General features: G+C 39.6%; 1 protein-coding gene across 1 annotated transcript in view; it reads left to right on the top strand.

Moving 5' to 3' along the window:
* Nucleotides 1-12,828, top strand: part of pdzrn4 (PDZ domain containing ring finger 4) — an 88,924-nt gene extending 76,096 nt beyond the window's left edge. Inside the window, exons 4-8 of the mRNA XM_015604721.3 lie at nt 3,383-3,481; nt 6,217-6,279; nt 8,145-8,246; nt 10,045-10,161; nt 10,277-12,828. Coding sequence (XP_015460207.3) covers nt 3,383-3,481; nt 6,217-6,279; nt 8,145-8,246; nt 10,045-10,161; nt 10,277-11,881 — 1,986 coding nt within the window. The 3' untranslated portion in view covers nt 11,882-12,828. The remainder of the gene's footprint in view (nt 1-3,382; nt 3,482-6,216; nt 6,280-8,144; nt 8,247-10,044; nt 10,162-10,276) is intronic.
* The last annotated feature ends 3,869 nt before the right edge of the window (nt 12,829-16,697 follow it).

Raw genomic sequence — 16,697 nt, 5'->3', positions numbered from 1 at the left:
TAATAAATGTTAAAATGTAGTGTATTTTTTGCATTATAAGGCGCACCATGTTATAAAAACACGCTATCAATAAACTTCTATTTTCTGATCTATTTTCATACACAAGGTGCAGCAGATTATGTCGCCATGATTTTCTTCTAATTCAGCAGGTCTCACCACTGGGTGGCGAAACCTGTAAAGCTAAGCTAAGTAAACAAAATTGTAATTCTTAAACATTTATCTACACAGATTTTTCTCCTGAAAACTGTATACTATATTTGGGTGAGTAAAGCGCTTCTGTTTATTTAGAATAAGCTTATTTCCACTAAGGCTGGAGCATGGGCATTAGCATTAGCAGCTAACCACTAGCACTAGCGGTTAGCGGCTAATGCCGCCCAACAGCGCTACACTGAGGAAACATTAACTAGCGGTTCGTTCCTCATAGCTTGTTTTAACACGGTAAACACGCAGGCAACAGGCTGATAATACTCACCTATGCTAAAGAGCTAGCGCTTAGCGAGGTTAGCTGGTAATGCTAATGCTGCTGGAGAACTAAACTTAAACTCCTGTAAAATGCTGGACTTCAGTGGATTGGCTTTACTGTTCCTTACAACCTGATTAATGTAAAGGAAAATTAAAGGATTTTAAGTGGGCATTACAGTGCGAAAAATACAGTACTAGGAACATAACTTTAGAAACTCTATCAAATTCTGATCTGCACTCAAGCTGTGCTGCTCAACATTACCAGACTGAAAGTGTTTTTCATCTCTTTTTATAGTTTAGTGATCATCTTTGAAGAAGAACTGCTTTACATTGGATTAAATAAACACTCACTAGAGAGATATATAAATATGAATATAAGAGCGAGAGAGAGAAGGTACATATTAATATAAGTGCTCCACTGTGATTCTGGCCGTGCTGACGGCTGGTTCTGCTGATATATGGTGGTACAGTCGGGCTGCTGAGTGGTAAATGGCTTGTTTCTGGTCCAGTGAGCAGCAGCTCAGGGTTGTTAGCACTCCAGAGCTGTCAGCTGTGACTAAATGGTGTCCTAAGACAAATGAACGTCAGTCAAACACAGCACTGCTCTCACCCATCAGTGCTGGGATGGCAGCGCTGACATGCCCCCTCATTTCCCTGCCTGATTAATTCAGTGCTCAGACATGCTGTAACTTTTCATTGCACCTATTTAATATGTGACTGGAAACCTGTACGAAGGAACCACACTCCTGCATCGCATCACATTCCACGACCGTACACAATTTACGATTGAAGATTTTTTAGACTCTTAGATCTCTAAAAGATTTTGATCAGGAGATAAAAGTCTCAGAATGATGAAAATATCTTCACCGTGTTTTTGTTTTTTTAAACCCTCTGCATCATACCGAGAAATGATTAAAGAGCATTAAAGCTTTTTTACTCAAGAGACACACTATATGACTCGGGTTATGAGCACGTTGGAGACGATTTAATTTACTGTCTCTTTGCTGCTCATGCTAATGAAAGGGCTCATTAAGTTATTTTATAGAGTATGTGCAATATCCAAACATCACTCTCTGCTGCCAATTTCAGATGGGTCCAACATAAAATATTAAACTTGCCAAACATAAATCCACAGGAGAGTGCAGCCGTTTTTAAAGAATTTTTAGTTTATTAGAATATTTCATTTGCATTAAAGACATTCCTAACTGAAACCTTCTGAAAGCTCAATTAGAGCAGAACTTGGATGGATGGATGGATGGATGGATGGATGGATGGATGGATGGATGGATGGATGGATGGATGGATGGATGGATGGATGGATGGATGGATGGATGGATGGATGGATGGATGGATGATTTCAGTAGGCAGATGGATAAGTAGATAGGCCGACAGAGGAATGCTTGGTTGGATGGATGGGTGGAAATTTTCAATAAGCAGATGGATAAGAAGACAGACTGACAGGCAGATAGATGGATGGATGTATTAAAAAATGGATGGCAAAGTAGACAGAATGATAGGTGGATGGATGGGTAGGTGATTTTATGTAAAGTGGCAAGAAAAAGTATGTGAACCCTTAGGTATTTTATGGTTTTCTGGATAGGTTTTCATAAAAAGTGAGCTGATTTTCATCCAAGACAAGAGTATTGAGAAATATAACGTGTCTTTAAATAACAGCACAAACAAATATGATTATTCATGTCTTCATTGATAATATAAATGAACGAATGGTTAAATGGTCAGATGCTTAAAGGAAGCTAGAAGGAAGAGTGGATTAATAAGTGGATAGTTGAAGAATGGATGGACATATGATTGGATGGATGGTGTCATGAGTGGATTGATGGGTGGATGGACAGATGATAAATGGACGGAGGGACTATGTATGATGTATGATGTATTGAAGAACAGATAGCAGAATTGATGGATTCATTGTAAAAAAAAAAGGATTGATACATTAATTAATGTATTAGTGAATGAAAGAGAGGGTCAATCGGTAGTAGTTGAATGGATGTATAGATAGACAGGTGACTGAATGAAAGTGTAGTGAACTGATGGGTAGGTGAAAGAGTAGATGATGCATGGATGGATGGATGGGTGGATTGATGATGTATGGATGGATGAATAAATGAATGAATGGGCAGATGAGTTGTTTGACAGGTGGAAGGAAGAGTGGATAAATGAGTGGATAGTTGAAGAATGGATGCACATATGATTGAATGGATAGTGTGATGAGTGGATTGATGGGTGGATGTATGGATGATAAATGGACGGAGGGACTATTAATGGGCATGAATTGATTGACAGGTGGGAAGAAGAGTAAATAAATGAGTGGATAGATGGAGAATGAATTGATGGATGGAGTGTTGAGTCGATTAATGGATGGATGGACTAATGAATGGCTGGACAGGTGGATGAGTGTATTAATGATCAGATCGAGTAAATGATGGATTAATTGTAATAACGGATTTATAGATTAATTGATGTATAAGTGAATGGAAGAAAAGGTCAATGTGTAGGTGGTTGGATGAAGGTATAGATGGAGAGATGATTGAATAAAAGGGTAGTAAATTGATGGTAGGTGAAAGAGTAGATGGATGGATTGATGCATAGATGAATGAATGAATGGGCAGATGAGTTGATTAAAAGGTAGAAGGAAGAATAAATAAATGAGTGGATGGATGGATTGATGCATGGATGAATAAATGAATGAATGAATGGGCAGATGAGTTGATTAAAAGGTACAAGGAATAGTAAATAAATAAGTAGATGGATGGATGGATGGATGGATGGATAGATGGATGGACTGAAAAGAAAAGGTGAACAGATGGGTGGAGAATATATAAATTTAAAAATATATATTTTTAAAGGTTTGTGTGTATAAATATCTAATTGACTCTCTGACTCTCTAATTGGTTGTGTTTAGGAGGTTGAGCTGTGTCGTCTGAACAGTCAGGAGAAGCTGGGGCTTACTCTGTGCTACAGGACGGATGATGAGGAAGACACGGCTATCTACGTCAGTCAGGTGATGACCACTGGAACTGATTTCCATATACAGTGCATCCACTCACAGAAAAAAAGACACGACTGATTGCTTTCATCAAACAAATAAAAATCAAGCACAGGTGAAGATGGAAGGCCCTGAAATGTATTAGCTGTCACATTTAATTTAGACTGAACCGACACTGCAGTTCCTGATTTCAGGCTAATCAACGTTTGTATTGTCACACATGCACACATGCTGAAGGTGATTATGGATGTGTGATTATTCCCTCAAGCCCTGAAATAATCTCTGTGTTCTCGCTGTTATCATTTAAATCCTGAGAGAAAGACTAAATATACTTATCAGAATAAGGAAAAAAATGACATGGATAGGGACAGAATAATTTGATGGCAGATAGATGAGACATTTCATTTACAAAGTTGCGCATGGAAAAATTGAATATTGCTTGATACACAGTGTCACAGGTGTACTGGAAATACAACATAGACTGTATTACCACCAACAGTGGACGGTGCTGTGGGTATTAATTATCGTGACCAGTGGCGCCTGCCTAGAATTGCCTGAACAAACAGACAAGCAAAGCATCTGTCAGAAATACCAGATCAGAGATAAAGCTGTGAAGATGTTTAAAGCAGGGTTAGGTTATAAGGAAAAAGTATTTTACAACTGCAAACCTACCAAGACACTGTCAGACTGAGCAAGGAAAGCACTGGATAGAGAAGCAGCCAAGAGGCCCATGGTCACTCTGGAGGAGCTGCAGAAACCCACAGCTCAGGGGGGAGAATTTGTCCACTGGACAACTATAAGTCAAGCATTTCTCAAATCTGGTCTTTATGAAAAAGTGAAAAAAAAAGAAAACCATTGTTGAAAGAAGTGCCCTTTGCAGTTTGCCACAAGCCATGCAGGAACACAGCAAACATGTGGAAGACAGTTCTGTGGTCAGATGAGTCCAAAGTTGGACTTTCTGGCCTAAATGCAAAGTGCAGGTGTGGCGGAAAAGTAACACTGCTCATTACTGTGAACACACCATACCAACTATGAAACATGGTGGTGGTGGCATCAGCAGGGACAGAGAACAAGGAAGCTGGTCAGAGATGATGAGAAGATGAATGAAGCTTAATACAGGACAATCCTGAAAGAAAACCTGTTGCAGGCTGCAAAAGCTTTAAGATTAGGAAGGTGATTCACCTTCCAGCAAGACAATGACCCTAAACATACAGCCAGAGCTACAGTGGAATGATTTAGATTTTTAGATTAAATTGATAATATTCATGTGTTAGAATAGAATGAGCAAAAATCTCAGTCTCTAGATGCGCAAAGCTGGTAGAGACTTAACCAAAAAGACTTGCAGCTGTAATTGCAGCGAGAGGTGGCTCTACTAAGTATTTTCTAAAGCAGGGGCTAATTACTTTAGTAGTTGTAAGGCTTCCATAGAACAGACAAAGACTAGTTCCTGTCTCCTGACTTTTGGCATGTCAGTACGTGATAGTGTAGGATTGTGTGGGAGGTCTAACCCAACTCATCAAATGAACTGAAGCCTCTGAATTAATCCAAGCGTAGATTGGGCTTCCCAGTCAGGTAATTAAAAGATAAGCAGAAATTCTCTCTGATGCAGCCTTATTGTTTGAAAACAGCACATCAGCGACACGGTTAAATTAAAGAAGCTTCGTTTGGAGAGCCTCAGCAACAGTTCCTGCCTTTTTTCTCCGAGTCAGAGTGGCAGTCAAATTAACTGGCGAGACAGAAGCAAGCGTGGAGAGAGGAAGTGAAGTCTGAAATGTGATTCCCGCCCCTTCCCTTTCTGTGTTTTAATTGATGACTTTAATTGTTCGAGAGTGATACTCTTCTCATCTCCTGCAGAGGGCAGAAACGGAGTGCTGGATCCCGGCAGGATTTTTTTTCTACACATTACCCGCAAACAAAGGAATAGAGGAATAGCAAAACACATCTTAGCGGAAGAGCTAGTCTCTAGATAGCCTGCTGTTACAGTACAAAATCAGTGTGAGATATGTAAATACAGCGTAACTTACATCAAAAATGGCTTCCGCGCTTCCGCAGCACCTAAACCATGTTTTTTTTCTTTATTTTTTGAGGCCGGTGCTTTTTGACTCTCAGATCCAAGGCAGGATGCAGATCATAAACAACCTACCAACCTACAGAGATATTCTATTTATACACCTCCAACAGGGGGGGAAACATGGTGGTATGCTAATATAACTCATTAAAAATGCATGTATGGATATGATGTTTGTGTCACTGCTCCTGGTGCTCCTCCGGTTTTTCTCTTTTTCCTCACTTTTCAGCATTTCACCATGTCTTTCACATGATCTACAAGATTCAGAAGGGTTGTGTTATGCTCTACAATCAAGTTCATATTCACCTTCACTGGGACATCTTCAAAAATATTGCTTCTGATTACATTCAAATGCGACTGAACCCTAAATTAACTGTGACAGTTAGAACACTTTCGCTGCTTTTATCTTACTTTTATGTGCGATAGAAAGCAATCAGCTGTCTCTTTTTTAGAAGGCGCACAAAGAAGCAGCAGGGAATATTTTTTTTATCAATAATTTCACCAATCAGCATGATGAACAGAGCCAGAAAGAAGCACACTTAAAGAGAAGAGTAGCAAATTGTGCTCCAAATGTCTCATAAAGCCTGTCAAATTCATCAAACGGCAAAGTGTCACATTAAAAGTGTCAGTGTCTTACAATGGACCATTGAATAATGAACCGATGCTGTTTTGTCTTTCACAGGTCGGCCCAAACAGCATAGCTGCCAGAGATGGACGCATCAGAGAGGGAGATCGAATTTTGCAGGTACAGCTTTTGCAGGAATTATCCAAAATCTACCAGCATTATTAGATTACTTATAACATGAAGTGTGGATTTAGATTGGCTTGCTTGGCTGTTAATAAAAATGCTTGTGAATTTCAGAACTTCTGAATAACATTATTTATTATTAATCTTTTTGCATTAATGACAGTGTGAACTTGAGGAGCTTTCAGAATAAATGTCTAAATGTGTAAAAAAAAAATGCATGCTTTAATGGAGGAATGTTACTGAACAAGTGAATCTTTCTGAACCAAGTCTTTTAAGAAAGCCACAAATTTACCCAAAAAATGCATCTTGCAAAATCTTCTTGCAGTGTGTCTCTTTAGATTTTCTTCATCTGAAATTGTTTTCTTTTCCTAAAATCCCTGTTGTTTTATCTCTTTATCTAAACTACCTAATGTCTTTCCAATATATACTAAGAAGCCAGTGGAAATGTGGGTGACATACATGACCATGTAAATGTTTGGACACATGAAAAATAGGTTTAGGTACTTTAGAACTTGTCAAGAAAAATTTATTTGGATTTATTGTCTTCTTAATGTGTTTGAGAGCATCAGTTGTAAAGTTGTGAAGAGGTAGAGTTGGTGTACAGTTAATAGTTCTAATCCAGATTATGGCAAGAACTACTGAACTAAGTAAAGATAAAAGATACTATAAGAAATGAAGGTCAGTAAATCCGAAACATTTCAAGAACTTTGGAAGTATCCTCAAGTGCAGTAGCAAAGACCATCAAAAACATTATGATGAAACTGGCTCTCATCAGGACTGCGCCAGGAAAGGAAGACCAGCTCAGTTACCAGCCTCAGAAACCACAAAATTACAGCACCCCACCTAGGTGCTTTGGTTTGTTTGACACTTTTAAGTTATTAATTGATTCATTATGTGTTCCTTCATAGTCTGGATCACTTCAGTATTAATTTACAATGTAGGAAAAAAGAAAAAGAGGAAAAGGTGCAGCTGTTATTTAAAAAGTCATTCCAGCTGCCTACTTTGAAGAATCTAAAATATAAAGCATATTTTAGTTTGTTTAACACTTCCCATTTTTTTTTTTACTAAATAATTCCATATGGTTCTCTTCATAGTTTTAATGACTTTAGTATTAATCTACAATGCACATTTATTTTTAAAGGTTTGTGTCCAAACCTTTGACTGGTACTGTGTATAGGAGATATGCACACTTGAGACATATATTTAGGGACTGCAGCTGTCTAAATATCTCCAAAGATTACACATTGTTCATGTAAACCTGTTTGGTTTGTTTCCACACACAATGCTGACTCACAAAAACATTCAGGAGAAAAGCAGAAAATACAGTATATAGTGAGCATGGCGTTACTGTAGAAAATGGGAGAAGAGGAAGGATGCTCAGGATTGTTACTCTGAAAGAAATGAGTAGACTGATTCATAGAGAGTTGCTAGTCCCATGAATTTCCCCCTCTTCCTATTTTCTCTTCCCCTCTCTTTGGCCCGCTCCCTCTCCCCACCCCATTATCTCTTTGTGACAGTCCCATTACTCTATACAGGAAGAGATGAACGCCACCTGTCAGGCTTTGGTTAATTGTGTGTCTGAACGAGCTCAGCTAGGATGCTTTTATGAACGCTCGCTCGGACTCCCCGAAGCCGAGGTGCCTCCCGCTGTAATCGATGCACAGCCACTCTTCCAGCATATGTATAATTGAGTGCGGGTTCTTATCTCGGGATGGGGGCCGTATGTGTGTGCATGTGTCTGTGTTTATTTTAGTGAGCTGAGTCTTTGTTCTGCTGTTGTCACTGAGATGCTGCTGTGTTTTGGATGGTGACGGCAGTCTGTCATTATCTCTCTTTTTATGTGTTTATGTGTTTTTTTCCAGATAAATGGCCAAGATGTGCAGGACAGGGAGGAAGCTGTGGCTCTTCTGTCTAATGAAGACACCCGGAACATTGTGTTGTTGGTTACCAGACCAGAGGCACAGGTGAGCTTGCAGCCATGTCTAGGGGTTTCCTGCTACGGATTAGACCAAAACAGTCACAGTCATGACTTCAGCAGGGTTTAAACAGTGATTTGTAATTTTCCAGCCCACTTTTGATGATCATTCGCTTATTCAAAAGCATTGTCTTTTCTGAGGCACAACTATTGTGGAACAGTTCTAGCTTAAACTTCAACAAAAATAATAAAATAATTTTAATAAGAAGGAAATGAAGGAAAAACGTGTTTAGTTCAACACATAAAAGGCATGATTGAGTCTAAAGGCATTGTGGGTTCCTCTTCTTCTCTTTACTAACCTCTTTTAAACCCATTTGATGTTCATTACGTTGCGTTGATAATATAAATATGGTGGATTTTTGCTGAATCAGGAGAATAAAAACTAAAAAGGAGAATAACGACAAAAAAAACACATGCTACTACATACTTGTCTACAATCTACAACTCTAGAAAAAATTGAGAGACCACTTCAGTTTCTGAATTAGTTTCTCTGATTTTGCTATTTATAGGTAAATGTTTGAGTAAAACGAACATTGTTGTTTTATTCTATAAACTACTGACAATATTTCTCCCAAATTCCATTTAGAGCTGAGTAATTTTATTTGCAGAAAATGAGAAATGGCTAAAATAACAAATAGATGCAGAGCTTTCAGACCTCAAACAATGCGAAGAAAAAAAGTTCATATTCATAAAGTTTTAAGAGTTGTGAAATCAATATTTGGTGCAATAACCCTGCTTTTTAATCACAGTTTTTTAAGACTTTAAGAGCATGGTATAGTCCAACAAAACTACATAATATGTGAAAACAGCTCAATACCTGGGTTTAGATGTTCAGTGTTCCAAAACTTTAGCAGTTACAGAACATAACACTGTATAGCTCCCAGTGAAACTCACTATATGACTATAACAGTCTAGAAAACACAAAGAATCTCAGACCACAGACCTCTTAGGATCTTAGACCTAGATCTCAGCAAGGCAATTACCACAGATTAACAGTTTTGTGTAATTGAAATAGGCGTACAATCAATAAAACAGTCAAAAAATCTAATCAAACAAGTCAAAACCATTTGGTAGTGAATCGAAAATTGATGTGGACACATGTAGAGCACAGGAGTTCTCATAGTTACAAACCAACGCGGAGACAATGGCCTTGTGCTTTCCTTATATATCCAACCAAACAAAACACTTCATATTTACATGTAAATAGAAAATTGTCACTATTGGACACCTTTGACCCACACAGAGCATTTCTAAACACATGAGCAGCGGGAGGGGCAGTGTTTCTCTAAAGTGGAAAGTTTAGGATTTTTTTCCAAAGTTTAGAAATATCACTATGAGGTTATCTTTAGTATTCTTTTCAGAGACCATTGTACTAAACCTGAACACATTTGCATTTTATTTATACAAGATACATTCTAGATCCAGAATTTGAAATGGCGTCATTTCAGGAGAACACTTCAGTAGACCTGTCCAAGCAAGAGGTGTTAATGCAATGTGGCCATAAACTAACTTTACAAGACACAACAAAAAAAATGTAATTCAACATTAACATTGAAATCTCACACAATTAGTTTCTTTCTTTTAAGAAAGATAGACCTTCCATTAATCACACCATCTGATGTTAAGACTCAAAGTAGTTGGGGAGTTGTGCATTAACTCTGTGCTTCATTTTTATGTAAAAAAAAATTTTCCACAATTTTTTTTTCTAAATATTTAATCACATTTTCTTCATTATGCCAAAACTGAATACGAATACACTAATGGTTAGTGACTGTCTTTTCTCACAGATGGATGACGGCTGGTTGGATGAAGAACACCATGACTTTTTGGAAGAGCTGAAGATGGACATACTGGAGCAACGAAGGAAAGAGGACATATACCAGTCGGCCAACTGTGATAAGCAAGTGAGTCGAACACATGATTCATGTTTTATGTCTGTTTTTCAAAGAACCCCCTCCCATCTAAGTTGAATCCCCCACCAATATGTGTTTCCTTTTTTTTTTCTTAATTTTTTTACAGTCCAAGCTGATAGAGGAGGACAAAGCCACCTGCTCCTCAACCCTGCAGGATAAAGACAGCGGAATGGGATATGGGGGTGAGGAGGACTCCGAAACTCGCATTCAACTAAGGACTCCAAAGCGTATGCAGCACCAGTGGGAGACAGAGACTCCACATCTGGTTTCTACAGACTCCAAAGGCTCAGCCAATCAGGAGCTGAGCCAAGACTGTAAGCATGTGGAAACTGGAGTGGAATACGACCATTTCCAGCAACTTCTGCAACTGAAGTGCCAGATCCGGAACGAAGGCGAGTGTGGCCTGGTGTACCGGCGGAGTAGCACCATCGAGTGCAGCTTGACGGAGCAGGCCAGCAGAAGAGGGGTGGAGCGTGAGTTGCGCATGCTGAACGATGAGCTGCGCAGCATTGAACGCAAGTGCCAGAGCATCATGCAGGCCCACCAGTTGCGGAGAAGCAAGCGCGACTCTCCACGAACAGACAAGGAAGGCAGGTCTCGCAGGGCCAAGTTGGAGGACATCAATGAGCAGCCTGAGAGGATGCAAAACGAGAAGCTGAGGGACAAGGACAGCTCAAGTGCGTACAACACAGCAGAAAGCTCACGCTCCACCCCTTTAGGCACTGAGTGTTCACCTGATCACTCCCTGCAAAGGCGCATTAACCAGACTAATCAGAGGAACTTGCGCAGCAGCAATGCAATTCATGCCCATGGGGTTTCTTGTGAAAGTCCGTTAACCTCCCACAGTTGCTCTGCTTACAGTCACACATTACCTTCTCACAGTACCTTCTCTTTAGGTAACTCTACATATACCCACACGTCTCAAGTTCCCAACTCCACTCCACCACTTCAGACCCCCATTACAAGTCCTGGATCACAAGGTCCAGGGCAAGCTCTTTCAAGCAGCCTGGAGCAGAGTCCAAGCAACCCATCCGAGTCAGACCCAGCCCTTCCAGCTGATGACGAGAGGCACGACCGGAAGAAGAGTCAGAGTCAAGTGGCGCAAGGACGCATCCATCCTTCTCCGTACCATTCAAACACAAGCCACTATCAGGGCTACATGCAACTCCTGCAGCAGCACTCGTCCTCCTCTTTGGAATACTCCCAGAGCCAGCTCAGCCTGCTTAGCCTCCGCGGTCGGCCTTCCGCGCCTCAGCCAGGTCGGCTAGAGTGGAAGGTAAAGGTGAGAGCCGACGGGACCAAGTACGTTGCCCGCCGACCTGCCCGAGACCGGATCCTCCGAGAGAGGGCACTAAGGATCCGGGAAGAGCGCAGTGGCGGCATGACCACAGACGATGATGCCGCAAGTGAGCTGAAGATGGGACGCTATTGGAGCAAGGAGGAACGCAAGCAGCAGCTGGCGCGAGCCAGGGAGCAGCGCCGGCGCCGGGAGTTCATGCAGCGCAGCCGACTGGAGTGCTTGAGAGAGACTGGTGGAACGTCCAGTGCTGAGGTCAGCATCCTGGAACTGAGCCACAAGAAGATGCTGAAAAAGCGCAACCGCAAGATCTTAGACAATTGGATGACCATTCAGGAGCTGATGAGTCATGGGGCCAGGGCTCCTGAGGGCACCAAAGTTCACAATGCCTTCCTGTCTGTCACAACCGTGTAGTCGATCTTTTGTACTAAGATCCTTCCAAATGACAGTTTTATATTGTGCAAAAGGAGGTATTTTTCATGTTTTGTATGATGTAAAAAAACACCTTGTAAAGACTTTTCACTCCAAATGGGCTTTGTTTTAAATCTGACATAACTGTGATTGAATGTTCCAGATTTTTATATATATATATATATATTAGCTGGAAGTATTTGGACCACTTCAGACCTCTCTGTCTTTTTTCCTACAAGTGCATAAGACTGCCAGTTTAGCTAAAGTGTTTGGTGTCAAACACTACTACTGTACAGCGTTCGACAGCTTAACCGTTTCTGCCCTTTATAAAGTCCTGTGTGTTTCAAAGTACTTGAATTTTCTCTATGGTTTATTATGCAGCAGCTATTCTTTCCACTCTAAAATGTGCTGTAAATAGACACTTTTGGATCATTGTTACTTTTAAATAAGTTACGTTCCGTTCTGAACTTTACTTATTTAAACTCAAACCTGGATGGTTTACAAACACAAATCAAAAGCTTTTTTTTTCACATGGTATCTGACGGTACCATTAACATGCAGTATTTATGATCATTTTCATTGTTCCATTGTAGCTACTGTACCTTAATAATATTGCAGTATATTTTATGTCTGGCGTTTCTCTCACTATACCTCATTGCACCTCTGATGCCAAATACAGTTATTAGCTGTATTCCTGAATGAGGGTAATGACATGTTTCTGAAGGTTTTTAGCGAGTCTGAATTTTATCACTGTTGTTGTGCCTAAGGATCTGGTGCTTTCCACTGTCTGCAATGACTCATTTTTTTTACTATACATTGTGGTGAACAAATGTGCATTTTTGCTAACTTATTGATCCTCTTCAAGTAGTTCTTTCCAGTGTAGCCGGCCACTTTGCAGCCAGGTCAACATGTTCTAAGTGTGCTACTTGAAAACAATGATAATAAATTATTGGTATAAAACTATAAAGATGTTTTACATTAATTTCGTTTGTCAGAATTGCTTTCCTGTCTTCAGTCTCTATTGATTTATTTGCTGTGATAAACCATGCTATGTCAGTCATGTGTTAATTAACTGCCTCAATTGACTGAGCTTGAGCTCCAGCACCGGGGCATATAGAACAGTATCCTAATTATGACCTGAAGTGTTGATGACTTCGGCATTTGTTGTATTCCCGCCTCTGCCAAAATGCCATCCATGTCACTACCATCAAACTCAAGGCATTCCTGACAAATTCAATCGAGCGAGACCGTCTTTTATCATAAAAGGGATTCTCCAAACATGCAGCCCACCCTCTCGCTCATTATTTTGGGTTAGAATGGATGAAAGCGCAGAAGCTTGGCTCTCATGAATTCTTAAAGGGAAGGATCAGTAGCTCAGTCTGTTGAATCCAGCATCACAGGAGTCACTCCTGCATCTCAAATTAAACTGAGGCCAGGCACATCATAAACCACACAGATTAAATTCTGCTGTAATGTGTTGGGTGTGATCTAGTGTTGCTGGAAAAGATGCTGTCATCCTTTCCAGATGATTTTAGAAGACGTTTTTAGAGTATATTTTGAAACAAACCTCCTTGTAGAATGGATTTACAGTGGTGTGAAAAAGTATTCGCCCCTTATACTGATTTTTTTTTTTGTCATACTTTCACTTTTTTACATTAACAAACTTTGATATCAGTTTAATAGCAGTTTTTAAATGATCGTTTATTTATTAATTGAAAAAAAAAAAATTCAAACTAAACTGGCCCTTTGTGAAAAAGTAATTGCTCCATGAATTGTGAAGTGTGATTAACCACATTTTCTGGAAAAAGCTGAGTTCATTTTCAATAGCCACAACCAGGCCGGATTAATATCAGACCTGTAGAATCAAGAAATCACTTAAATAGAACCTGTCTGACAACATGAAGCAGCTAAAAGATCTCAAAAAGCAATAGGGCTTGGGCACAAAGGGCATGGACAACCTATCCAGAAGGTCACAAAAGAACTCAGAACAACACCAATAAAACTGCAGCTCTCACTTGCCTCAGTTAAGATATGTGTTAATGATTCAATAATAAGAAAGAGACTGGTTGAAAATGGTCTCCATGGTCAAAAAAACACTGCTGACCAAATTGAACACAACGACCTGTCTCACATTTGACAAAAAAAAAAATCTTGATAATATCCTGTTGGTTGACGGGACAAAAGTGGAACTTTTGAACTTTTTTTGAACCGTGTTACATTACAGTAATCTGTGTGGGATGTAGCCTTTGAATCTGCCCACCAACTATTTCCCACTCCTATTTCCACACTCAGGTTTGCCAGGTATATACAGCAGCAAACAAACATTGTTTGACAATTCAACTCCTGTAGCAATTTCACACACTTGCTTGCATTTATTACAGATTGTTGTTTTACGTGCTGGCAATCCTTTAAGTTGCTGACTGACTGAAGAATTTCCTTTTATGACATTTTTAGACACAAAGTCAGATTCTACAATCAAGACTAGATTTGAATTGAATAAGACTAAGCATGACAAACTTATAAAGCAACCTAAGATGACATTACGCAAAAAAATAAATAAATAAATGCGTGGCCACACTTTATTAAGGCATTGGAATGAGATCCTAATGTGTGGGAACAAGATGATTAAGGCATGGGAAAGAGATCATTAAGGCATGGCCACAACTTATTAAGGCGTGAGAATATTTAATTAAATTATAGGCATGGCCAAGGAGTGGCCAAAAGGTCCTTTTGTTTCACAGGTAACAAAGGGTTTGTGCACAATATGATTGCCTGAGGAAGATACTGTCTGCATACTGTCTGTGTCTGAGCCAATCAGCTTTTAGTATCAGAATTAAGTGTCTTTTACTTTATCAGGTCTCACTTTATCAGGTCTCACTGCAAGAGACTCCAAAATACCACCATAATTCATTCAGATATTAAAATAAAAATAAACCAGTTCACTTTATCTTTTCTTACAAAAGATTATCTTTGTATTAAAGGAGCTTTGATGTAATAATCAGTTTTCTCCATGGGTATTAATTTACAGAAAAGCCAGGTTTACTAATCTCCAGCTAGATTTAATTAACTCGTTCCCATGCCTTAGTTATCTAATTCCCACACATTAGGATCTCATTCCCACACCTTAATTATCTCATTCCCACACCTTAGGATCTAAGGAGCCTTTATAAGGCGTGGCCATGCATTATTTTTTTTTTTACATTATGTCACCATAGGGGCTCCATACAATATTCACATTTTGATGCTGCAAATAAAAAAAAATGCTGGGGACCTGCATCTGTCTTTAATGTGAACAAATCTGTCCCTGACACGACATGCATGTACACATCTACACAATACATTTATGCATGTCCCTTCTGTTGTTTTGGTGCGCTGTTGGTGTTGTGCCGAAATTTGTTCCCCTGCCAGTATCCTGCTGTCGCTGAGTGACAGTCTGTTGTTTGTTGTGTAGGAAAACGAAATAGTTGTTCAGAAACAGAAAGACTGTAATCTGTTGTGCCCATTATACTGCGTGGATTCTGGAAGGGAGTCAGAATTTGGAACAGCACTGGCGCTGGCTGATGACAAAAACACAAAGCGTATGCGTATAAGTGAAAAGACGAAATATGGGCTGCTCAAAATACGCAAAAGGCAATACCAATTCTCTTAATTAACTATGGGTGGGTTTTGCCCGTAACATGAAATAAACCAGTCAGCGCATCTTTTTGCATTCCCTTCTTAGAACCGGGTGTGCTCTGACTTTGGCAGATCGCTATTGTAACGGCGCAGCTCTTCTGTGCTTCTCAGCAAAAGGTGCATAGCACGTCATTTACGGGAACAGCAATGTTATTTCTCTTTGTATTCTGTTTATTGTTGATGTAAAAGTTGGGTCTGTGCACTGCTGTGTCCTTATGTGTGTAACACAACTGTGTTGTCAAGATTGCAATTAACCTCTTGATAGTTGACGTGTGTATAGGTTGCTCTCAGAGTCAGAGGTGCACCTGTGTTTTTCTTTGTCAAGATAGCAATGCGCCAGAAATTTATCAGACCAGCACACCCCTCAGTGTAGATATATTCGCAAGCACTATTTGCTTTTTAAACCCCTCAGTCGCAAGGCATGACAATAGACTTTTGGTGGCACGTAAAATAGCAATGAGCATCGCGAAAATTGTGTGCAACTGCAACCTCTACACAAGCAGCCTGGGCATAACCTGTAGATTTACATAAACTACATGACAATAATAATATTTCAGATATGTCCCTTTTTAAATCAAATATAAAAAAGCTTATACAGTTTTATGTGCACATGTATGTTTATCAGAATATCAGCATTTATCTTGTTATTGTGCTTTTCCATATTTATTCATTCATATCTACTTAGAATGATTGACAGGGAAGAAGAGCTCAATTGGGAAGGAGAATTTCAAAGGAGGGTCTATTTCTCTCGTTCTCTCTCTCTCTCTCTCTCTCTCTGCAGTGAGTAATGAAAGCATGGCAGTATGGCTCGTTCTCTCATTCCGCTACCCTGCTATGGATGTGATTAATCCTGACTTTCACACCACAGATAATTGAATAAATTTCACTTTAGCTTGGTCTCACTGCGATTTCACACCAGACTGAGATTTTGCGCAGGTGACAGTGACGAGGACACTTCAGTGATGTGTGCTTCAGACGCTTTCATGGTGTCTAGGTGTATGATTCAGAGCTCACACTGCCTTTATATGAAATGCCGCAAACTGCTTTCTGCTTTTAGAAGCTTTTTATTGTGTGCAGTATTTTTTAGAAAACTCATTAAGTAATTTAAAACATAGAATAGATTATTTTTTGTTTACTATTCCAG

The sequence above is a fragment of the Astyanax mexicanus genome, chromosome 2 (genome assembly GCF_023375975.1).
Source record: "Astyanax mexicanus isolate ESR-SI-001 chromosome 2, AstMex3_surface, whole genome shotgun sequence".
Classification (NCBI taxonomy): Eukaryota; Metazoa; Chordata; class Actinopteri; order Characiformes; family Acestrorhamphidae; genus Astyanax; species Astyanax mexicanus.
This window is presented reverse-complemented; position numbering and strand designations above follow the sequence as displayed.